The sequence below is a fragment of the Ptychodera flava genome, chromosome 1 (assembly GCF_041260155.1).
Source record: "Ptychodera flava strain L36383 chromosome 1, AS_Pfla_20210202, whole genome shotgun sequence".
NCBI classification, from domain to species: domain Eukaryota; kingdom Metazoa; phylum Hemichordata; class Enteropneusta; family Ptychoderidae; genus Ptychodera; species Ptychodera flava.
Genome location: NC_091928.1, coordinates 33,554,164 through 33,581,204, shown reverse-complemented (window position 1 = coordinate 33,581,204; position 27,041 = coordinate 33,554,164). Strand labels below are relative to the sequence as shown.

At 37.7% G+C, this 27,041-nt stretch overlaps 1 protein-coding gene across 1 annotated transcript; it reads left to right on the top strand.

Annotated features, from left to right (window-relative positions):
- Nucleotides 1-2,833: 2,833 nt before the first annotated feature.
- Nucleotides 2,834-26,311, top strand: LOC139135710 (coiled-coil domain-containing protein 82-like). The gene is made up of 15 exons (XM_070703347.1): nucleotides 2,834-2,958; nucleotides 5,772-6,017; nucleotides 7,756-7,920; nucleotides 9,750-9,848; nucleotides 10,151-10,322; nucleotides 11,728-11,880; nucleotides 12,196-12,319; nucleotides 12,842-12,946; nucleotides 14,487-14,581; nucleotides 15,453-15,527; nucleotides 16,724-16,834; nucleotides 18,354-18,449; nucleotides 19,257-19,334; nucleotides 23,950-24,432; nucleotides 25,397-26,311. The coding sequence occupies exons 2-14, from the start codon at nucleotides 5,785-5,787 to the stop codon at nucleotides 24,055-24,057; spliced, it is 1,614 nt and encodes a 537-aa protein (XP_070559448.1). The 5' UTR covers nucleotides 2,834-2,958; nucleotides 5,772-5,784; the 3' UTR covers nucleotides 24,058-24,432; nucleotides 25,397-26,311.
- Nucleotides 26,312-27,041: the final 730 nt, after the last annotated feature.

Here is a 27,041-nt window from a genome sequence, read left to right as displayed (position 1 = left end):
TTCTTCGCTGACTTGAGAAGCTTTGTCAAAACATTCCTGTACTTTTTGTAATGTGTTTTATAATCTATGTTGTGGGGATTGTTTTTCATTTTTGTAAATAACCTATGCTTTGTTCGAACAGAATTGGCAAGGCCTTTAGAAAGCCAAGGCTTGCAAGTACGTTTGGTATTCTTGGTGGTTTTGGTTTTGACATGCTTTGATGCTATATTGTAAAAAATGTTGTAAAAGGCTGTATACGCACAATTAGGGTCAATACAATCGTATACAGGTTGCCAAGATACAGCATTCAAGTCAGCTAGGAAAGCATCTGGATTGTAGTTCTTAAAATCAAAAAAATAGGCTGAGTTGGTGGGTTTCATTGTATGTTTGAGAATCAAAGAACACTGTCTGTTTGATAGATATTGCTGTACTTTTTAACATTTTGAAAGTTATTTTGTGCATTTATATGGAGTTTATATTTTTTAAAAAGACTAATTTTACAGTTAAATGATGAATTTAGGGTCTAATATTTAATGTTTAAGACAAGACATCACAAGTTTTAGTTGATTGTCCTAATTCAACTGTCCTGGCAATGCAAAAATGTGGTATGCACACTGGGATCTGTTAATCGTTTGCGATAAAATAAAGATTCTGCTGGTAAGTGCAAATTTGGCAAAATGGGAGATTTAGTGGTTTTCTCTCAATTTTGGTATGTGTTTTTTCAAACATTTTGCATGGTACCACATATTTTTTTCATATCTTTGCAATGTACACATAAAGAATATTTCAGAAAAGTCAACTTCAAGAATGTCCCAACATTTTTGGAACGGTAGCGTACCTCCTTAAACATTTTGCATTCTTCCATCAATAAGTTAAATTTCTATTTCCCAGCGAAACGAGTATTTTTTCATATTGATTTTGTTTCCTGTGACGTAACTCGAAAGCGCTAAATCATGAATTGTAAAAGTCGAAAATGCAGACGAGCCTCTCAGTTATGTTTTCCTTATAGGTTGTCAACAGCCAAGTTGCATTATCATATTGGCGATCTTCCCAGCGACAGGTTTGTGAAATAATGATCCTGGTATATTCAAAAAGCATTTTCTGAAATGTAATGAAGGCAACTTACGAGCACTTTCCCTAAACGTCAGAAAATGTGTGAATTTTCTCTATATTTCAATGAAAAAAGTCACAGGTAATGTTCAAGAGCTTCTTTCGTGCCACAATGTTGGCCAGATCCTATGCTGTCATACAATGCAATTAGAAGCCATACATGTCAAAAGCAAATGTCTCTCATGATAGTTGTGTACATAACAGTGAGAAAACAGAACAACGGCAGTGGGAGTGTGAGTTGCTGCTTGTGGGTCACAAGTAGTGAAATATGCCCACTTGTGAGGTCAAAATTTTCGCCACTCGCATGTGACACAGTTTGCTGCTCCCATGTTCCATGTTTCACCACTGAGGGACGTATTTCTGAACTTCACTCCCAGTTAGTCACTCACATCTTAGATATTCTGCAACGTAAATACCCGGTGGCACTTGTCTCTGTGACGTAGGAGTGATTTTACAGTATAAGAGGTAATGTTTCATAAAGTTCCATAAAATCTAGATTATATATTATTGACAGAAACACTTCTAGGGATAACAAAAGACAATCTGTTTAATACCAAGAAATATGCTTAAGCAAAAAAGCAGAGCCAGTGACGGTATACCTCGAGATTTTGACCAGTTCACGATACATATGCACGAGCAATAGCGAGTAAATATATCATGAAGTGAACTGGTCAAAACCGCGTGGTGGTATGTCGTCGCTTGGTGAAATTTTTTGCTATTATGACATAACAGTATATTAAAATTCAGGTGGAAAATCAAAAATGGAATTTTGCTCAAGGCGAGAGCTCGCGCGTTTGCCAGCCGTGGTATACACCACGGTTCTTTTCACTTCTCGACCAATCAGATCACTGTATTTGCACCATCATTATACCGATATGATATAATTATATTTATAGACGTGACGTTATGACCAACGTCAATAAAAACATTATTAAGTTAATTCATTTAGATAATATTATATAGGGTTCAGCCCTTGGTTTTAAGATTATGCTGATGCACAGTCGACGTTTACATGGTCAATAATACTATTGATTAATGATTACTATGAGAAAGACTAGAATAGAAGTAATTGTTACTTGCTTTACACATTAGTAAGACCAACAAAGCATTGTGTAAACAACAAAGTCGACCACCAAATTTACTTGGTCACTCACTGATGTTGGGCAGCTGATGTGCACAGTCCACTTTGTCATACCAGGGCAGGTATGGATTTTCTGTTTAATTTTTCCAAAGTTGGATATAAATGGCAATTGTTGTTCATTACATTCGGCATTTATCATGAAACTCTCCACTCTGTTCAATAACGGCCTATTGTGCCGTCATTATCTTTGCAATAACAACTTTACTGCCCAACGTCCAATTTTGCGACGAGCATAAAACCCTTCTGTCCGAAAATTGGCAATTTGCATCTAGTTATTGATACAGAGGGCGATTTTCTAAATGTGTGTTTAATCCCAGCATTCTTAGCGTGAGTCCTCGTTCATATGAAGGACAGATTGATCTCATTTTCTATCTTTAAAAGTGATGGTAACGATATCTTGTATCAATGACAAAGTGGAAACTATTATTTGCTGGGTAATTGCAGCGATATATTATATTGATTGCGAGTGAAAAATCATACTTTGCACGTTTCGCATTTGTTTCTTACAATCACTCAAAAAAAAACAGCGGCGTCTATATAAATTTAGCTGGCTAAACTTCTGGTTAATCGCGTAGTATATATTGAACCTGCGCATGCGTAGACAGTTAGCCGCTTGCGCAATTGAGCATACTCAAACTGTCTACATGCGTCACAACATTACGACGATAAAAGGCTTAAAACAAGTTATCAACGTGCAATAGAGGATCACAACAGCCACTCCGCACAAGGTATGTGTAAGATACCTTCATAAAGTCCACTGAAATGTAAATATAACTAAAGCTGTAAAAGATACGCGTTCGCGTTCAAAATGGAGCGTGTTGCGGGCTCTTGAGAAATGCCTGTTGCGACACAACGGTACCAACGTAATGAGTTTGTATCAAACAATGGCAGCTGAGACTTTGTGCTAACTTGTAACGTAGCGTATCATTTAGGCCATTATTTTTCATTTCAAGTCGAATATTACCCTTCTTTATACATATTGTGTATGTACGTCCCTACACTACCTTTTATGACACAATAAGTTCAGTCTGATTTTTCTTCGCGGGATATATTTCTTAATTCTGTCAACGTATTGCACAATATTTAATAAAATAAGGCGTTCAACTTTTTCAAGCTTTTAATATAAAGACAACATTTATTGTTACGCCGAATTCGGACGGAATAAAGTCGTAAGACACAACGTCGAAGCCAACCGCACTTCTTGCACATAAAACACCATTTGTTTGACCAAACAACATGTTTCTAGCATGAGTAGGACTACTGCCATTTTAACAATGTTTCGATATTACTTTGGGTGAAATTTCCTCAAAATAACGTTGAGCGAAGAATCATAATAGAATCTACCCACGAAAATCAGGCAATGATATAGACTGACCCCAGTCACCAGGCTTTTCTCAGGCGTACGGAGTAGTCACCTGATGGCCATCAATCATCCCAAGATCTACGCGACAGCCTGTCAAAGTATATTGCCGCAACTTCGCTCGAGTTTGCTGAGGTTTACTCCTTCAATATACTAAGATTTGGCATATATATGCCAACAGATTTGGGGCAGGTATGGCAATGATGAATCAGCTGCATATTTCATTTGGTGCTCAGACTGTGACATTGGTCATATGATAAATGATATCATCGTGCGTGATGTCAGCCTGACTGCAGTACGCTATCACGGTGCATGACAACCGACCTACCGCTACAAGCAATGGTGTATAATGGATATTTTAAATAACCGATAGTGAAGATCTGGAACTATAACGGCGTTCTGTCACCAGTGGGGACGTCCTTCCTTAGGTGTGGAGGTGAATTGTGATTCTATTTCTCCAGGCATAATGCGACCGAGTCTTCATGCTCAAACCTGACGGCCGTGTCGTGCAACTTTGTCAGGAACGAAATGGGACTAATATAGAATGGGGAAAACATACAGCTATTTATATCATACATACCTTTGTTGCCAGGGAAGTCGCAAAGGTACAGTATGTAGCGTGATTTAGAATTCCCCGTAGGTCGTAGAAGGTCAGACAATTTTACAAACTGACACATACAATGATTTATGCATGGGAGAGATATGCAATAACAAAATTAAGGTCTTGCATATTAATACTATCTACACAAACAATTTAAACGTGGTCTATAAATAATTTATAAGTGCTATCGGCTTCATATAATAGGACTATGAAACATACAGCGCATTGTCTTGTCTAAATTTTGTATGTTAACATCGACATTCGCTTACACTTCAGCACGGTCCCTCTATGACCGTGACTAAAGGTATTCATTGAAATGTATGGGAGTTTCTGATTATAATTGAATGGAGAGTGATACTTTGACTTTATCATATACCCATGTCCATATCGCTCCATCCTGGTGACGTTTACTGTAAAATATCAGCCGTAATATTTTGCGGTAAACGATGAGATGTGCACTATATAAATTTCATATTTTTGGAGTTTTTTCGAATTACATTTGCAGTTTGATATAAACAATGTAGGCCTAAACAAACAAAATGGCTACCACCCTCTGCATCAAAATGCGATGTTGCCGGCTTTAAGGAACAATAATATTTCGTGTAGCTAAATACGGGGATAAAATGTTGAATCTTGTAATATATAACGTGGTTATTCAGCTAAAGTTCTGTAATTTTTTAGACAAGCTCTTACAAACTATCTACCGTTCGCAGTGTACGGTCCACCCCAAACAGGTAATGAGCTGGTGGCGTGATAGCGATGTCGCGCTTGCTGCACTTGTTGACAACTCTCAGTGTAAACAAACAAAATTGTCGTTTCTCTCCGCTCCGTATAGGACGATCAAGCGCAATAAGAACCGGGGAGATTTAAAATAGAAAAAAGTTTGAGATCGGTGACGATGTGCGACTGTTATTAATTGCCGGTATCTCTTCTTATGGTGTTCATGGAGATAAGGAGGATTTGTTGCGCGCGCTGTTGACTTCGTATAGTTTCTGAATGAAGCCTGTTTACACAAACATTTCAACATTAATGCGCAAGACGGAATAAAAGTAAAACCTCAATATGTAAGGTTTTTCCTATAATGTATAAAATTCTGAGCATTAGTATATTGTAAATCGGTTATTACCCAATATTTGGTATTATATCATACCAGTATATTGATGGTGCAAATGCGGCTATCTGATTGGCAGGGACGTGAAAACAACCGTGGTATATTCGCGATATACCACGATTGGCACAGTGCGAACTCTCGGCAAGTGCAAAAATCCTTTTTTGACGTTTCATCACAGAGTTCCAATATACTGTTATGATATAATAGCAATAAATCACACCCAGCGACGGTATACCACTCGATTTTGACCAGTCCACTTCATATGCGCACTTGCTATCGCTCATGCATATATGTCGCGAACTGGTCAAAATCTCGTGGTATACCATCGCTGGGTGTGCTTTATTGCTTAAATAACCTCTAATTGTCAAACTTCTCACATTAATATCTTGCGAACAGTCAGTTTCATCTTTGCTTGCATATCTCCGCCCCGGGCCTTGCTAAAAAATATCTTTTTCTTCAATCGGTACAGAGTATTAGAAGAGATGTCTGTTCAAGTAAAACGTCCTAAAAAAAGTCCTGTTCTCGCTTTGACAAATAAGAATGAACAACATTCTAGGCGTGATTCTAGTGGACGGCCAAAGATGAAAGAGCGTAACAGATCTGCGTTCTCGAATGACGACGAAGAGAATGTCCGCCCAGAAATTCGAGTACCGATGAATGGCTATAGAGATAGCGCAACCGTTGAGGGCGCCACGAGTGACGTCCTAAGAAGAAGGTATGCTTATACTTCCACGAATTCCGTAAAGCCCGTTTGTGGGGCGGATATCTCACGTACTTTAAATAAACACAAACATGGGGAACAATCGTTGGCGTTATTCTTCAGCAAAACCATGCCGTAATTTGCAAAATACACTTTACAGCAGTCGCATCACGACCGTTAAGCTATGTGGTCACGTTGACACAAAACGGTGCCGCGAGAAGCGTATCGTTTACAGGAATGTCAATTTCATATGAGAAAAAACGGCAAATTGTTCTTTGTGCTTTTAATCTCCTACCTGAACCTTCGGAACTTTCAGTGGGCGGAAATATCTTTTAATTTGGCCTGATCAGAAAATAAATTTACGGGATGAAAGATGTGGATTTTCATCAAAAATTTAAGCACAAACCGCAGAAAAGAACCCCTAATATTCTAAATCGAGCATGCAGCGAATCATCCTGCAATCTACCTTGTGATGTGATCTTTCACCTTCATTAATTAGAAAAATAATGATTTAATTCCTCGTGACTAACTCTGCACTAACCGCCATGTTTCACATCACAGTCCCGTCTTAGCAAAGTATAGCCATCGTCCGCTCGCACTGGTCAGCTCTCAGCCTCTCACTGATTGGCGGATGCGGAAAGCGCTCGCTATGAATGTCTTACGGAAGTCAGATGGAACTTCAAAATTTGGCGGACCAATCACAGTGAGCGTTACACATTGCATAAACTGAGAAATCTTAGTTGGCGCCGACCAAATGCCGAGTGTGAAAATGCGACCAAGGTCTAAGAGATTGATGAGCTTATGGTCTTCGAGATTCTATTCGATGTATGTTTCCGACAGGGAATCACGACGTAATTCGGCAACTTGTTCCTGTATAATTCTAACGATACAGCGTAGAGTGTTTTGCTATGACTGGTGACGCAAAGTGATTGATAGCACAAAGATTCGCCATGTTCAGTTCTACTTGTAACAAAAATATCGTTGCCATTTAAAACTGAATTTACTGCTTTCTTTTGATTGTCAGTCAAACTCTTAAGAGAAAAGAAATACTTCGCGGTTACTCATGGCTGGACGTCGCCATCGTAAACTGAAGTACAAGTAGCCAGCGATTAGTAAACAGTGATTTGCCATTTAGAGGTCTCGTACAACATCGTGATGGTGTTTTAAAAATCTAACGACTCGTTCCACCATCTAGCTGTTCGGACAAAAGACCTGGGCAAGGACAGATGCCAAGTAACCACATACAAAATATAATTATCCCAATAGCGTTCGACAGAACGCCATGGCAAGACTGTGCTAAATTCTTTACAAACACGATAGAAATATAAGCAACAAAGAATCACAGTTGAACTAGTACTATTTCGGAAAAGGACTGAAGCATGTAGGAACTGGCATGATCGCGATGGAAAGAAATGAGAGATAACACTGAAGTCTAGATATGTCAAAACTTTCAGAAATGTAATTTTCTCTCTTTGATAAAAATTTACAGCAGCTTTGTCATAGCAATCTTCTTAAAATATTTCGTGCTGAAAGATGTTTCTCGAATTCTCTAGCCAGCGTGCGAAGTAGTATACAGCTTGCAGACGATCGGTTTATTTATGAACTACTATAGTTGTTTACAAACAAAAGAAGTCTGAGTTACGAGTGCTCCAGGCGTTTAGTTCGTGAAAGTTCAGTGTTCAGCTTTTGAGACTTTTTAGAGAACAATATTGCCAGTGTTTGAGATTACGTTGTATATTTTGTCATATTTTAGAAAGAGAGATGGATCCTGGAGTTCTCTTTTTGAACACGTTAATCTACCAACTACAAGACTGAGAAGTGCAATCGACAGCGGTGGGGATGATGTTGTTAGTGTAAAAAGGCCAAGAAAACGACCATCAATCCTAACGTATAGTGAAGATGAAGATGAAAGCGGAAGGTAAGTTGTCGAGGAAGGAATGGTTTCAAGTGTACCTGAGAGAAATAAACGGTCTGATGATATAAGCCGACACAGACAATTAGATATTGACATGACACTTGAGAAAAAAAGGATATTTTCCTGACATTAGTTATACTCAGAGATCATTGTTTTCTGAAAGTCATTTAAAGCCATCATCGAACGCCGCATTCTTATATTTAAACTACTGTGTTATGCAGTTTATCGTTTTTTTATGCAACATTTTCCTAAAATCGGATTTCCTATGGAAAACATGAAAATTTCAAATTTTTACATCCAAAAGTTGTCAAGTTGACAATAGGTCCGGTTCACTTTCAGTCCAATGATGACTATGCGGCCCGCGACGTCATCGACGAGTTACCATTGAATCCTATGGAGCGCGCGACGTTCGATATACGAGGCATGTAATAAAGAATAGAATGTAGCCATAGCTTAGCTGCAAGGGTCTAAGGGACTGGTCAGTTTCTTCGGCCTGGGGAGCCGGTGGATTATTTTTTGCCGACGTCAAAAAGTGGCTGACCCGCCCTATTCCAACTTTCGAAAACAGGCTGCCCCCCCCTATTCCAGCTTTCGAAAACAGGGTGACCCCCCGCGCGACTGAGTTTTTCGGTTTTCGCTCCGGATATAGACGGAATATATTCACACCATTACATGTTGGTCAAGGTTATGTAACGAGCTATGATTGTTTGAGGTTTGAGGTAGATTTGTTTTAATTGCTTGTTTTTTAACCACGAGGGCTATCGTTAGAAAACTCCCCGAAGATTTATGCCTGGATGTTCACTGCAATGTGTAAATACTGTCAGCATTATCATCATTTTATGTGCTTGGTTGATGCTATGACGTGATTGTTTGTGGACAAACATACCGTATATATGGAGTCACCGCTGTTTGTGCTCGTCTTACATTTTATCGAGAAGTTGCTCTTGCTCTATTTGGAGGAAGGCAGGATGTGACTGCTGGTGCACTCGCTATCGTAGACAGTCATTTCATAGGTTGGTTTTGGCACTAAACCCTAATGAATTTTATTTTGTCCCTATTATATGAAATGTTTGTCAGAACGGAGAATTTTTTCCTAGCGGGGAATTTTTTAACAGTACGGAGAATGATCGTTTTCATCCACTATGTAAAACAAATGAAGATCAAATATGACAGCCCTTACTATCTGCGGAGTGCACTATTATAAGAGACATGTATGCTATATGCGTATAGTATGCGTGCGTGCATCAATGTCTGGATAATGTATGTATGTATGTATGTATGTATGTATGTATGTATGTATGTATGTATGTATGTATGTATGTATGTATGTATGTATGTATGTATGTATGTATGTATGTATGTATGTATGTATGTATGTATGTATGTATGTATGTATGTATGTATGTATGTATGTATGTATGTATGTATGTATGTATGTATGTATGTATGTATGTATGTATGTATGCATGCATGCATGCATGCATGCATGCATGCATGCATGTATGTAGCTAGGTAGCTAGGTTTTGGGATGTGTAGGTATGTGTGCACATATGTACGTGTGCGTCTGTGTATGTGTACAGACTTTATGTGCAAGGAAACACAATTTCACGATAAAATTGGTTTTATCATGTTTTAACAGTCATCTGTTTTTTTCATAAAAACTCAAAAACTTCGAATTACGATAATTAGAAAGTAAGAGGAGCTGATGACAGTTGTGCGTTCGGTTTTTAATGAAAGGAGATACTTAAATTCTTGACATTTTATGTTGATATCTCCCTCCTGCTGTAATAACTCGCTTTTTGTTTCTACTGACACATATTGCTGCCGTGCAGTAATATCGACAGCGATGGAACTGATGAACTTAGTTTGAAAAAGTCAAGACGACAACTGCCACCCCTGAAGTATAGTGAAGATGAAGATGACAGTGCAAGGTAAATTTAACTGGAGAATGGAAACATTGGGTTTTGGATTGCCTGAGATAAATGAACGGATGGGTTAAACACAGAGACACACAGCAATCAGAGGCTAGAGAAAGAAGGATATTTTCCTGATTTTCACCACAAGTTTACAATACTGAGAAATCGCGGTTAAACGTGATTCTAAAAGGCAGTTCTCCCATTTCGTTTCTTTGATTTGATGTTCTTAGCCTACGATATTTCAGTAGGATAAACTCCATTTTCTTGTTCCGGAATTTAAAGTGACATCCCCCTTCCCCATTTTCATGTTTACACAGTGACACTGAAAATTCTGAAGATGCAAAAAGTAAATCAGACAATTGGTCCGAATGCGACACTGATTATTGGAGTAGTGATGGCGACACGACAGATGACGATAAAGAAACACAAATTCGAAAATCAAAGAGCGGGAAGAGGGGAAGACAAAAAACTGGAAATAAGAAAGGAGAGGTAAGGTTACATACATACATACATACATACATACATACATACATACATACATACATACATACATACATACATACATACATACATACATACATACATACATACATACATACCTAACGTACTATAGTCTATCGTTGACAATCAATCTATCCACCTCCTAATCGTCATATTCCCTAAATCGAATCGTAGTTTTGGGATACAAAGGGATGTCATAGCCCTGCATACAGTCGTTTGACATGACTCTGCTCATGGCAGCAGCCATGAGAAGAAACATTTCCACCATTAGTTCCACTAACAACAGTGAGGTAGAAAAGTTCAAATGTTGGCGATGGAGGGATGTTTGCGGTGCATCATTGTTATCTTGGTATGGGACATCTTCCAACATAGTCCATTTAGTGAAGCGAACGTTATAAAGTGTATTAGGAACGGCTCTGCGTTAATTTCTAAATTGTGGCCAATAATTCAGTGCTGTCACAGCACCGAATTAAAGTGATAACCTCGCACTTTCGAATGATTGTGACGATGTCATTAAAAAATTGCACATTCTCAGGTATTAGATCTGGCACGAAAATTAGATGAGATAACCTTAAGTGCTCTGATTGGAAAATTATCATTGTATTGCATATTTTATGAATGGATTGTCACCTTTCCGATGTGAACAGTACACTGTAAATGTTATACGGGAGCACTGACTTCTCGGCCATTCTTAGTAAATGAAAACAAAGGTATACTGATATACTTTCTAACATTTACTTTAAATGCACTGCGTTAAAAAGAGAGTAAAAATGCAGTATAAAATTCTTACCGTCCCCAAACCTTGACTACTTCACTGCCATATTGATAGCGTCAACTGTCGTCCAGTTTTCTTCAAATGTCTTGATATTCCTAAATCGACGCTTCTTTTCCCAACGGCTACCTTGGTCCACGATCAAAACTATTGCCTCTGAATATCAAACCCGCAGTGTTTCAGATACCCTTGATATCGACAAAATTAAAACGTAACAAGAAAAAACTATGAAAACTGGGATTTCATACATCTTTTGTAGCGCACGAATGTATTTAAAATGTTTGTGCAAACTTCAGACTATCATGATGATGATTATCATGATGATGATTATGTTAATGAAGATGATGACAATGACAATGATGATGATGATGATGATGGTGGTAGTCGTGGCAGTTGTGATGATGGCGACGACAAAGATGATGATTAACACGATTTGAACTAATTTGGGATAATTGGATGGTGAAGTAATGTATTTTAAATCCGCAAATGTGATCTCATCTGCTTTTCTTTTTCCGTTAGACACTTGTTTTCATGAGTAATTTGTAATATTGCAACATTCTGGTATAGTGTGAGCAATTACCAGAAATCAGAAGTTCCTATGTAATTCTATATTACTTGCAGCCTACAGTTCTGGTGGAGAAGAGCATGATATCACATGGGAAACAAACAGCGCATATCTGGGTTCCATATGGCAAGAAAATCCGCAAATATATACGTGAGCAGCATGAAAATCCTGACGGTGATCAACGACTAATTTACAAACAGACAGATAAGGTATGGTAATCTATGGTCTATTAATGTATTTATGCTCTGAAAGAAAAAAAAATGAATCAGCACTCATGACTCTTCTGTCTGTCTGTCTGTCTCTATCCCCAATTAATGCTCTTGAAAGAAAGAGAAATAAGCACTCGTAACTCTCTCTCTCTCTCTCTCTCTCTCTCTCTCTCTCTCTCTCTCTCTCTCTCTCTCTCTCTCTCATGAGTATAACCTTTATTTATTAATGAGTTCCCCGTCAATTTCAACCTTTCGACATTCCGTTTTTCTCAGTAAATAATGTTTCACTCTCATTTCCATGTTTTTTTTATATAGACTAAACGATATAGCCGAAAAAATGAAGCACATTACCAAGCTATCCCCTACAGGGAACCATGTGATAACCATATAAATCACCCACCAGAGGTCATCGAAGTAACATCATGGAATGTATTCGGTGGTATGCATTAAATTAGAGACTGGTCACCTCGAAAGAGACAGCAGTCTTCAACGGATAAATAGGATTCTTGACTGACATGAATGACACTCAACATAATTATCTGATATTCAAACGAAGTTTAGAAATGCTTAAAAAGGCTTTATCCAAAACTAAAACATATCGACCAGTTTAAAAGTATTTTCTATTGTTTTACGGTTAATTTAGTAGTGTCATAAATTTATTGCTTGCAAATTTGCTCACAGCAACAACCAGAAGCTGGGCCCTGGCGTACGATGAAGCAATCACAAGAGTCATGGGATTGCTATGGCGGCGACCATACCATTGAGAATATTATTCCTTTCTACTTGAAATCTACTTACTTATCTACGCACGGGTATCTGTGATCCGATTGCAATCGCCTTTGGCAGCCCGAGCTATTATTAACGGTATTAACAGACAGCTAGCATATTTCAGTCGCCGAGCAAGGAACGAAAATTATCACCTTGTTATATATCGAAATAACAAATCCTTTTTACAACACAGAACACCAAATCGGTTTTGAGGATTTTAAAACATGTCTGGAAATTCTGATTAAAACTTTGTTCGATGAAGACTTCCTCGCAAACGTACGCAACAATAAAAACGAAAGTAAGTAATGATAACGTTAAGCACATTTCAATATCATATAGGCAAATTTAGGAGTATTTTGATTGAAGATTTACAAATATAAGTGAGTGGCACACTAGCAAATACTGACACTCAGTTGTCGAAAATATGAACAAATAATTACAACATGAGTTATTAAAAGTATTAAACGACCTTGGACGAGTCTTTAGAGCTCAACGAATTGTATATGAGGATGGGTGGAACTCCCTCGAAAGCAAGACCAATGATATTATCGTGGCCCTGATTATAAATCTTGTTCGAAATACAATAGAGTGTAAAAAGTAGACGTGGTACAAGATATTAGTTTGAATGTGATTGCCATTACCTGTACACACACACACGCACACACACCTTATATTATATATATATATATATATATATATATATATATATATATATATATATATATATATATATATATATATATAAACAAATTACTTCAAGCACAATGTAATGGAATCTATTACTTAAGGTTCATGCATCCTGCAATTTTTATCTGAGGATTGCCGGATGTATGAAATTTAAGTAATAGATTTCGTTATGTATATATATATATATATATATATATATATATATATTATATATATATATATATACTGTATGTTATTATGTCTGTATGTATGTTGGTGTGTATATATGTGTAAGGTGTATATATGTGATATGATCTATAATTTATATCTATATATATATATATATATATATATATGTATGTATGTATGTATGTATGTATGTGTGTGTGTGTATGTGTATGTGTATATATGTGTATGTATATATATGTATATATATATATATATATATATATATATATATATATATATATATATATATATATATATATTCTGCAATTTCCAAGATGATTGCCACATTTTGTTTTACAAGATTGAATGTTCTGTTTCTACTGAGAACATTCTCCCCATCAAAAAAGACGCAACCATCTACTGAAAAAACATAACTAATTCATACAAGGATTCTCAGTCAAGTTTTGTTTCGGAAAGAGTACTTAAACACAATTTTATATTAGGTGAACTGATTGTTTGGCGAGTATACCTTTGTAACATACACTTCGTGTGTCTTACAGAACTGAAAGTGCATGGTTGCGTTTATCGTGTTGCATAAGGGAGCCCATATAGATTTGTTTTGAGTGTCACGTTATTATTCTTTTAACTAAACTTTCTCTCTTTTCAAGACCTATTACGGATTAGTGAATTTAGATTTTTCGTTTTCGAATTGAGTGTCTTTTCTGTCTGATGTATCACATTATCATAATCGTTTTGAAGTTGCTAACTCATATCACGTCTTTCACTATCAGAGATGTTTACATCGCAGAAAGTATTTTGATTTGTTTTACATATTCTTTCAGCAACTTTTCCTATTGGGTTCCAGTTTTACTTCACTAATCACCATCAATGCACATGTATCTTCGTTCAGATGTTAAATGCACGCCTTCAAGTTTTGTAGAGGCTAGAGAATTACATTAATTAATACATTTCATAAGTGTCATTTTCTCTCTTACATCGGTTAGATGAGAAATTCATGGAAGCATTAAACAAAATGATTTCGCTGTTGGACATGGTCAAGGAGAAAGTTCGCAGTAATGCTTGGAAACCTGATTGCACGGTAAGTTTAAAATATCCAATGTAATCACATAATTCTATGTTTGTGATTTTGAGAGAACGAATGGGCTGTGGAGTGTGAGCCTTTCCATCTCAGTCCATTGGCGTGTATGTAGGATTATAGGATTTAATTATAGGATTTATTTGCAGTCATCATATGTGTACTGTATCACCCTTGTCGTCAATGATTTATTTTCCTTCGAAAAGTAAAATCCACGATCATTCACATCATAGTCTGTACGAAACACATCTGTACTGATGAACGATTACTTCTAACGGCTGTGAAATCATAGAGTATTAATAATTTGACGATGTATTTTGCAAAATTACCAACTGACATCGTGATTTAGAGTGTCTTCATTTGTTTTCCAACGACATGGGAAAAACACGACAACACAATGAATTGTGTTTTCTGCCAGGCTATAGTACCGTTTTATAACACGCGGCAGTTCATTCGTCAACTAATACGCGCAGGTTCGGCGGTAGGTCCGCAAATGACTAATGAGTATTCGCCAAACAAAAATACATTTCGCTCGCGCCATAATACAAGGGTATGCGAACAAATGGATCTCACACTGGTGTTCTCACACTCATAGGGTACTAAGGACGTGAGATAAGAGTTTCTCTGCCTTTAACGAGTCAAATTAAAGGATGGACAAGCAAGCAAAAGATGAATCTGGTTGAAGTATATCATAACGCCACAATAATTGCTTTTAACCATATTATTTTGTTAAGGAAGTGAATGAAATTTGCCTCTTCGGTCAGTATAATGTTTTTCCAATATTTTTATACTCATTGTCCGACGGGCAAACAACCAATAGTGTACATTTAAATGCCTTGCTATCACCCAGTAATTGCATTGAAATTTCATTTAGGCCATCATGGAAACATATCCCGTGAAGACATGCGTCGGTACAGTCAACACAAAGTTGTGTCAGAAGGTTTGTGAGGTAAGATGTTCTAGGTAATGTTACCCACATTTTAACGTTTTCTTATATTTCCCACTTTGATTGATGAGAAGATCAACCCCTTTTCCATGTGGGAGATAGAAGTTTCGTTATTTTGTCAACATATATGTTTTTCAATGCCGTATACAATATTAAATGTACCATTCATCAGCAGTCACCATTTCCATACACTGTGAAGGAACTCCAATCTCTCAGCAACACGACAAACGTTTCCGTTTGTCGTTGGATTTTAATCGTCCCTTCGCATTTCGATAATCTTTCCTAAAGGTACAGGATCGTTTCGCTGACTATCGTTCAGACATAGCTACAAGTCACTCCATAAATCTGTCGTCTCATTCCCATTATTTTCTTGGTTGTGACTTTGTATTAATTTTATGTATCCGATTGTACTTCGCATATGTATCAATATATTCTCGCTCGTTCATTTGCTATGAGTGTTTGTGTAATCAAAAAATAATATATATGAGGTTGCCGTATCGTTTGGTCATTTTAATTTTTTCATTGAATTTCTGTGTTCAACGTCACATCGAAAAACAATCTACTGGGTGTCTCTATCATCAGGACATGAGGCGAAAGCCACGATTTCTCTCTTGAAAATAACCACCAAGTCTTTACATTTCAAATTGCGTTTAATCCGTCATTGACAGACCTGGAAGAAATGTGCAGTTCAGTTAAAAGTAAACAGCTCCGTGGGATTTATGAGATAGGATTATTTACGATATTAATTGATACATCGAACAGCAGCACTGTGATTGCCAATGCAGCTTTGAATGTATGTTCGAATTGTATACATAAGTTGATGAAACCACCTACGTATTGAAGAACAAAATACCTTTTGACGTTTATGACCAAAACACAGGAACGAGCATATCATTCGCTGATTATTGCACTTCATATATTTCTGTCACCATGCAAGTAGAGGAGAGTGTTGTTCAAATTATCATGATTTTATATCCCTCTGTCACGAAGTCAATGTCTATCTGTTACATTTTTATCTGTTCATTACTATGAAGAATTTTACAACTTGCAAATTTATAATCAATACGTACGTCAGTAAATAGTGCAGTCAATTTATTCAAAAGTAATGAGCCTTCGAAAGTGTATTAAACGTTAAGAAAGTCAGATGAAGCATATTCATATGGATCATTCATACGGATCATTTCGATATGTAATTGCAGATATGTAAGAGAAAGAAATCTATTGCCAAGGACATCATAGAATTTAAGGGTCCAAATTACGACAGTTTGACACTGAGAGAACTCAGCTCAGGAGAGGAAGAAAACAGAACGGTAAACAATATCATGGTTGAGTGGAAATTAAAAAGATATATTTACAATCATCTTCACCTCGAATTTCAAAGGGAGTCACTTCGCTTGTATTTCCAATACTTTCTTTAAAGTGGCACTCCCACTTGGTAACATTTAAAAAAAACCCAACATTTTTTTTAATACCAACGGTCGATATTTGACGTGGCAACTGCGCACGGATCGCGAGATATCGATAAAAACATGTCCTCAAAAAAGTAAAAGTTTGAATTCCGGTGGCCCACCTAAATTCAGCTTCCGAACATCGAACGTTCGGCACTGGGGCCATTGTCAACTAAGCTATGGAGTACGAGTCTACGCTGACGTTGCTGTCTGTACGCCACAGTACCCCTCGCGTCGGTGATCGGTCATGTCCCGTGGGAGAAAGCCGAGTCTCACTGACTCGGCAAAAAACCGAAAAACAAAGTTTGCTGATTCCACCAGAATTCGCATAGGTGACCAGCACAGTTACATTTGGTTGATACATAGCGGCCGTCGCGTGGTATGCAGACGCATACCACGTGGCAGCCGCTATGTATCGAACCACGCGTAACTGTGTGGCAGACGACAAAATGTAGTCATCACAGGCGGCTAATACTTTACACGTAAAACTGATATCTATGTGGTATTGGTTAAAAATCTAATACAGCTTATTGAGAATAATGAAAACGACAAAAACTAAGGTGAAGTTTTAAAAAACATAACTGAGGTAAGACATAATGATGTAAGCTTAAGCTTAGGCCTTTATAAAGTCTTCACAGTGAGAGTTTTTGGACTCCCTAGAATATCGTCCATCAGCACAACAACAAACCTTCGGGGATTTCGGGTCATAATCAGGAACTTCGGGATGTGAAAAATACGCCTCGAGAAATGACATGTTTCTATCGTATCTTGCGATCCGCGCGCAGTTGCCACGTCAAATATCGACCGTTGGCATTAAAAAAATGCGTTTTTAAAAATGTTACCAAGTGAGAGTGCCTCTTAAACTTGTACCAAACATGTAATAATGTTTTATTCGATTGTGAATAATCTAGACATGTTACTGCTGTTGCTTTAGTCAATGTATCGATGGCAAACGACCGGTTATGAGGGTTGTAACCGACCATGTGCCGTTAAGAAACAGTTTGCTGTCATTTCTTGTTGTCACGACTGTCAAGAATTTGTATTGATTGGTTATTCTTAGCAACTGCCAAAATACAGCGGCTGTAAATGCTCTGTCCCTGGCAATGTAGGTTGCAATAAGAAAAACTATGAAATATAGAAACCTCACTTTGACTCAGAGCAAATAGTATCGTTATTGTTTATGCTCAACGTACAGAGGTAGTGGCTTTCAAAAACTTTGTCGGAAAACGACATGAACCGACATTCACTTCACGCGTATGTTATTTTCGTCCAAATCACAGCCAATCAGACGTGTCTTTATAGCGTACAATACTTTTCATAGTCTTTGTAGAAGCTATTTGCTGTAGAAGAAAAACGATTCTTTCGACCTTTTTCCTTACAGAAATTTAAAATCGGCCGTGAATGTTTTGAGAGAACTGATATATATCATAACCTTCATCATTATCTGTATTATCTTCTCAAAGCCTGCGAGAAAAAGGTGAGAGGTTATTTCTTGTTTGCATGATTGTATTGATAATCTTTTACATTCAACATTCATTCATCTGTTTTGTGTCGAATACGACTTGAGCAACCTTCCCATGTTTGTCATGTAGCAAATAGATCAATTCTGCAGGGAGAGGTTACTTACACAATGTTTACATAACACAATCGCATGTTCGGCAAACTACTTAAGGATTTTTTTTCAGAGCCATCGGCAATTCACAAAACAATTGAAGGATTGTAGGTTTCTTGAACAGGAAGCATTAGCATAAAGACTTCTCACAAGTTAATTACAGATATGGAAAAGTATACTATATATTTCTTCAGACTTTCCTCAGTCGCTCGAGCCAGATCTCGAATCTTCCATGCTATGAAGTTTCCGCACGTTTCCATCATTGAAAATGATCAAAGCTTTGGATTTGTTTATCAAACTACTTGTGACAGTCTGCCAATCAATGGCACTTTGCAGCACTGGTATTCTGTCAGTCTATCTCAGGTAACACTGCTCGATCTTATTTATGTCTGTATCACCTCTGTGACTGTGTCAATATCCAGCAGGCACTCTCTCTCTCTCTCTCTCTCTCTCTCTCTCTCTCTCTCTCTCTCTCTCTCTCTCTCTCTTCTCTCTCTCTCTCTCTCTCTCTCTCTCTGATATTAAAGATTCACTGGCCAGTACATTTAAACAAAAATACTATATTGCCAATGATATTGTAAAGCCGACCACCTTTAGTTCGTGATATAAAATGTATTTCTTGAGTAGAGTATTGCACAAATGAACTTTATTAATTTGATTGTTCCTATTTAGGTGGAAGGACGTTTGGGAGATAATGCAGACGATGTAGTGTTCGAGATATTCACTTCGGAAGATCGTTGGGTGAAAGAGGTATGTATATTGCGGTGGCAATTTAAACGTTCTTAGCGGTAACCCGAGTTTTACAATCGTTGTGCTTCTTGCACACTTTTATGAAGTTCTGTGTTGACGATAGAAGTTCTTGTGGTTTATATTTACCGGATTCGTCATGATTTGCTGAGAAAGGGTTATTTTCATCATGGTCTCCATAATACCACAAGTTGGTTACCGAATTCTACCAGAAACTTACTCTTAATTGATACTTCTACTAAACGATGACTCAGAGTATCGTTTTTGAAATGCGAATTCAACATACTTGATATTTTAGAAATTTGATGCTATGATCATCCTCTAAACGTTTGTTTGCATGATGGCATGGCTTAAAATCCTGGATCGCCATACAAATCGTCCATATTGTCCATTAATTTTATATTATTAGGAAAAAGAATTTACAAGATTTGACAATATTTATTCAATAAACTACCCGTAACGATAAAACGTAATTCTTGACTTTCTTGCTAACGAGTAAACTTTTCACCTTTTTATTCATAAAATCATTTATCAGAAAGTAGAGACAAAAGTTTTCGTTTTCCGTGAAAATGTCCATAAATTTGTTATTTTCTAAGACATAATGGAAGAAAAAATGACATCGGACTATGTTTGTATTGAAAAATGCTTGGGATAATTATAATTACCTTCATATCAGAAGCATACTCTTCTCAGAACTCTAACAACAGCATCACGTACAAATTTTACCTCATTTCAATTAACTTCTTATTATTATTGTACTTGGGCCTCAGCCCAAGTACATTTGTTTTCATTCCGTGGGAAAAAAACTGGCTGAGACCAGGGAGGGCAAAATGTCTTGGCTTCATCTTTCTTGGCATAATAAATGGCGTAATGATGTTAACTGAATGGAAGTGCTGCTCTCAGCCAGTCTTGAATAAGTGAGATTGAATATTAATGCTTCTCTATCTGAGTTTTTGCCACAAAATCTTCTGAATATAATCAAAATGTGCATCGAAATGCAACAATTAATGCACCCTCCGTTTCCCAGGCGATAGCACGACCCTTGCTACACCCACTGGACGAGCCAAAGTGGGAGGGGTAATTTCAGTTTGGTCGAACAAGAGGGCTCGAGACCAGAATTTAACATTTAAACTTGAAACATGTTTAATCGCTGACAAGATGTGGACTAGTGTTAATCAAAGTAAAAGTGTGAAAAGGAAAGGTTTTATATCCCAGACACAATGAAAAACATTACGACTGGAAACTGTACCCCCAGTTGAGAATAGTAATGCCCACAGCGATGGAGAACACTTATCCTTGAGCTGAGAAAACCAGACCATCATTTCAAAATAAAGCTGCAGATTCGAGAAGCTCGTTCAAATTAGCTAGGTACACCCCATAAAGGGGTGGTTTCGAGTTTTGAGGGCAAATTTCGCCTCCTTCATATAGAAATCGTACGTTTGTTTTTCCAGGAGAACACACCATTTGACACAAAATTTGCATGTAAAGGGGTCGCCAGTAAGCACGTGTCAAATCTGGCATAAGAAACAATATGAAATGTTGGGTAAAGCCAGTCTAAAATAAACTGATTTGAACTTTTGTGTTTTGTAATTTATACCACTGCAGTAACATTACCTTTTTTTGACAACATCACACAATGTAATACGTTTTGAAACTGAATACTCCGACGTATTCTGTGTCTCCTTTGCTAAAAAATACGGTATGCCGATTACCATGTAAGGAGATGATGACGTCAAGACAGATTTGTAGTGCGTTTGGTCCTGGATGGTGCACGAAGTTTTGTCAAGGTAGCTTGTGTATTTATATCCTAAATGGGAGAGATTAGGGTCGATCTAAACGAAGGCCGAAGAATGTTATGATACTCTAAGCGAGCTGAACTCTAACGCGAATGGTTGGATAATTTGGAGGATGTCTAGAATGATCTCGTCTCATTAAGATTATTTGGCGGTCAGTATTGAATTTCAACTGCGTCACAAGTTTGCGAAATGAGTATTCCGTCGAACGGTCAACAAACGATATTTTAGAAATCTGGAGACATGGCACATCGCATTTTTATTTTAGTATTTTATATTTTACAAAAGATTTAAGAAGCAATGATTTCAAATGTCGAAAATTCTGAAAAAAATATAGGAAGATTTGATCGCGAACACATTTTCACTTGGGGTCAACTAGCCGTGCGTACGATGCTGTGTGTTCCGCTACAGCTAATCGCCCCGCTCACCACAGCCCTGCAAAGACCCGTACGTAGGGTCGGTGACTTCAAATCCATTTTGGGACTTGACGTAAAAAGCCAAATTACTGCCGAAATTCAGCGTTCTTTGGACCCAAGTCGTATCCCAGCCTACCTCAGCTACTCGATCGCTTCCAAAAATGACAGTCTTTTATTCACTTCTCGTAAATAACCGTCGATGTCGGCAACTCTCTCGCTAGCCCTGCGTACGATGCTGTGTGTTAGCTGTAACACATAGCATCGTACGCAGGGCTAGGGGTCAACATGGGGTCGCAGCCATGTTGCCTCAAAACTTATTTCTGTCTGCACTCAAAACTCAAAAATGTCGGATATGAGCCTGAAAAATCGATGTAATTTTGTCAAACTTCGGCGAAATTTCAGCCTATAGACAAAATTTCATCTAGGTAAGGTAAATTTACTGAAATTTGATCGACAAATAATCCTGAGCTTGAACGTGACAGCTTCCTTCTCCGGGAAGTCAAGTATTCAGCTGCCCATACACAGTTGCCCATATGGCCAGGTTGATGAGATTGTTTTCAAGCGACGGCGGCAGACCGTACGGGGCTCTGGATATGAACCTACCGCCGGTGTAGCTGTAATAACTTTTGTGTTGTTTTTAGTGCCAACGGACGAAGTCCTGGGGGAGTTATAGGTTTGGTCATGTCAGTCCGTCCGCCCGTCCGTTCACGCAGATATCTCAGACATGGCCCGGTCAATTTCTTTCAATCTTTGCACAAGAATAGTACCCAACCCTATACAGATGCACGTCGATTTGTTTCACAATGCGATCGAATTTGGCCGTGTTAGAGGACTTTTTAGTTTACACCTCCATAGACTCCCATGTATAAGGCAGTTCTCCATAGACTCCCATGTATAATGCCAAGAAAAATAAAAATTTAGTTTCTCATCGTATTCATATTGCCTAAAGGATGCAGTGACACAGTTTTTTGTCCCCACGGATAAAGTCCAGGGGGCTTATAGATTGGGTCATATCCGTCTGTGAGTCCATCAGTGAGTCCATCGGTTCAAGCAGATATCTCAGACATTTTGACAAAATATCATGTGACCTTGGTGACCTTTGACCTCAATATACATTATTGTCCATAACTCAGTAACCACAAGTGCTAAACCTTTCATATTTGGTATGATGGGACACCTTATGACGCCACATATTGTACATAATTATGCGCATATCTAATTTTGAGCGAGCCAATAGAGCTAGAGGTCTGATTTTTGGTATATAGGGATAAGTTAACAATATAATTTGTTTGACAAAACATCACGTGACCTCAATGACCTTTGACCTCAAATATACATATTTGTCCACAACTCAGTAACCACAAGTGCTACATCCTTCATATTTGGTATGATAGGACACATTATGACACCATATATTGTACCTCATTAATTATGCGCATATCTTATTTTGAGCGAGCCAATAGAGCTAGAGGTCTGATTTTTGGTATATAGGAATAACTTAGCAATACAATTATTATGACAAAATGTGACGTGACCTCAATGACCTTTGACCTCAAATATATATATTTGTCCACAACTCAGTAACCACAAGTGCTACATCCTTGATATTTGGTATGATAAGACACCTTATGACACCACATATTGTACCTCATTAATTATGCGCATATCTAATTTTGAGCGAGCCAATAGAGCTAGAGGTCTAATTTTTGGTATATAGGAATAACTTAGCAATACAATTATTTTGACAAAATGTCACGTGACCTCAATGACCTTTGACCTCAAATATATATATTTGTCCACAACTCAGTAACCACAAGTGCTACACCCTTCATATTTGGTATGATGGGACACCTTATGACACCACATATTGTACCTCATTAATTATGCTCATATCTAATTCTGAGCAAGCCAATAGAGCTGGATGTCCGATTTTTGGTATATAGGGATAACTATAGGGTAGAAATCTAAATATGCCCATCTAAATATTAGACATTTACCATCGAGAACAAAGAAATTGCTGTAATTTAAATATTTAAGGAGTTTAAGCAATTTCCACTATAAATAAAGACCCCTGCCTCAAACTCAACAAAAGTTGCTAGACATATTTTGCCGTTGTCATACCATTGCTTCGTTTAATAACCAGTTAATCCTTAATTGACAGGAGGAAATTCAAGACCATATTTGAATAGTAGTATATATTGTCCTCAAAATTACTCTATCGCGGCCCAAGTACTCATTGCCTTCAGCAATACTGTCTTGTTATCATTATTATTATTATTTATAAAACAATGAGGTTTTTAGTGATGGTTTCTCCAGATGAAGTCATGACAATGATCAATTTAATTTCAAAGAATTGTGACTAATATCAAAATATGTTGGCTACGTACATCAATTTGTTTGTTTCTGTAGGAGCACCACGACTTCAATAAATTTCTAAAGCGATCGGCTGAGCGCTTTGACCGGTACGAGCGAAGAAGAAGAAAGAAGTATAAAGTTGGACAGTGTTACACCGTGTAAACTTTCACTGGATTACAACTGGATTTTTATTTAATAATATATTTAAAAATGCATTTCTTGATTTATTTATTTCTTATTCTGTACCAATCTCACACTTTGTTATATCTGGCTTATTAAGCATCTGCAAATCGAATTGTCTGAGAAGACTATTTGCAGATTTAGTGGATAAAGTAGACAATGGGTATGCAAGTACTCATCGCTAGTTCTCGGAGCAGTAGATGCTTACTTTGACAATTTACCTGTTGTACGGTTCTGTTTTGAAAGTAGTGTCTGCATAGTCAGCTTCTAGTTTATTAACCATCAGACCCTGTAATGGTGTTCTACTCTATTATGTCTTGCCACTTGTAACGTCTTCAAAAACGTTGCAGAGTGTCAGTATTAGGGCCTATAGGGTTATTCACAAAATACGGCCCTATGTGGACTAGGGCTCAGTGAGTGACGTATTGGACGAGCCGAAGTCACTCACTGAGCCCGAGTCCATACAGGGCCGTATTTTGTGTATAACCCTATTATTATACACCTCCCTCCATTAATCGTCCGTATAAACTAATTCTATGGTAAATTTTGAGGGATGCAGCACGCGCGATATGAGTGGAACGTGCGCGATTGTTGCGTTGGCACGAAGCCAATTAATTTTCAGTGCAGTACAAGCAAACTTCGCTGAATGTTTTCAATTTAATTAGTTTTTTAAAATAAAAATCAATTGCATTTAGACTCAGTTTTGTGTTTAGCGTGTTTTAAACCTTATACTACGAATACATTTTGGTGGAAGTTGTTATTATGTCTATAACTCACCGTAAAATAGTTTGTTTACATCCGATAATCGCTAGATCAAAGGTCAAACAGGCGCGTCGCGCGTCTCCCGTATTCGGGACTCCGCGTACTATACAAAATACGGAAAGTTTTTATACACCTCCCTCCATTAATCGTCCGTATAAAACTAATTCTATGGTAAATTTTGAGGGATGCAGCACGCGCGATATGAGTGGAACGTGCGCGATTGTTGCGTTGGCACGAAGCCAATTAATTTTCAGTGCAGTACAAGACTAAAAGCAAACTTCGCTGAATGTTTTCAATTCAATTAGTTTTTAAAAATAAAAATCAATTGCATTTAGACTCAGTTTTGTGTTTAGCGTGTTTTAAAACTTTTACTACGAATAAATTTTGGTGGAAGTTGTTATTATGTCTGTAACTCACCGTAAAATAGTTTGTTTAATCCGATAATCGCTAGGTCAAGGTCAAACAGGTGCGGCGCGCGTCTCCCGTATTCGGGACTCCGCGTACTATACAAATACGGAAAGTTATTGGACGGTCAAACTCCCATAGGTTACGGCAGTAGGTGTATAATAAATAGTATTATTTTTATTTTTCGGAGAGAACGTGTTTTAGGTGAGATGTTTGATATCTTAAAGTAGTTCGCGCCTCGAAATGAAAGACAAAGTTTTTGCTCAAACCTTTCTCAAGCAAAGTTTCAACCGTTTATTTTTTAAATCAAGAATAAAGTTGAGAGGGTCAGCGTACACATTTTGCCACTAGAGAAGCATATTGCCCAATATTTACCGATATTTGATGCCTTTGTAATATATAGGGGAAAACAACATTCCAAATTTTCATAAAATTAAGCCAGAAAAAACTTTGTTTACTAAATGACCTTAAAAAATGAGATTCCCTCAAGTGGTAGGACAAAAGAATATTTTAAAAGTTTGAGCGTCTGAATATCCGTCCCAGAGGCTCATTCTACTGAAAGTGTGTGTGCTTTACTGATGTTACGTTGAGTCACATGCTTTAGGAATGTTAATCGAATGTATGCTAATTACTGTACGTAGGGATGGAAAACTTCTCTAAGTATAATATATCTTTAATCCTTTTTGCAGAGATGTGATCTAAATATGTTTATCTTATCTTGGACTTTTGTCTGGTACCGTATACTTTTATGTTCACCTATTCTAGTCGTGTTTATCGTTTGTCAATAAAATTATGTTTAAGTGCAAAGGGACTATTAATTGATTTAGGCAAGATAGCAGAGGACTTAATTTATTTTCCCTCTGAATCGCATCTAGATTTATCACTTAATGTTCTGATTTCTGATTTTAATGTTCAATTACTTTAAGAAATGCGAATGTAATCACAATGCAATATTATTTCTGGTGTTATTCATCGGATTGGTTCGTTCAATCTTTTTACCGTTTGAAGTTTGCAGTTAATACCGATGACATTAATAAATGAGACTAAAAATGTCTTCAACAAATTGTGACATCCTGGGTATTGGTCTTTCTTCGAAACAAGACCCCTCCAGTCAGTCTGGCAGGGGTCACAGTTTATACTGAAAGCGACGCGAAACAGATGAGTGTGCTAGATACTAGTGTGTAAGATAGGTAGATGGGTGGCTGGGTAGTTGCGTGGGTTGGTTTAAGGGTAGGTAGGTAGGTAGGTAGGTAGGTAGGTAGGTAGGTAGGTAGATAGGTAGGTAGGTAGGTAGGTAGGTAGGTAGGTAGGTAGGTAGGTAGGTAGATGGGTTGATGGGTGGGTGGATGGGAGGGTGGGTTGGAGGATGGGTGGGTGGGTAGTTAGGTAGGTAGGAAGGTGGGTGGTGGGGTTAGGGAGGTAAGAAGGTGGGTGGGTGGATGGCAGGTAGGTAGGTAGGTGGTTGGTAGGTGGGTAGTTCGAAAGTTAGGTAAGTAGACAGGTGGGTACCGCAGGGAGGATAGGGTAGAGTGTGTAAATGGGTGGTGAGCTTAGATGTTAGAATTGCAGGGAGGCAGGCAGGCGGGAAGGAGGGAGGTATAAGTGGTGTATCAATGCAGAAGAGGCTCTCCATAGACTTGGTTGCAGCTGCTTGTACTTCAAGATGCTCTGTGGTGGAACCAAATAAGCCTCACAAGTATTGTTTCTTAATGGCATATCGTGTGCATTACATGATTAGAAATTTTCACTGGTCGACTAGGATCACGCGGCAAACAAGTAATAGGTTATCGCTATACGGG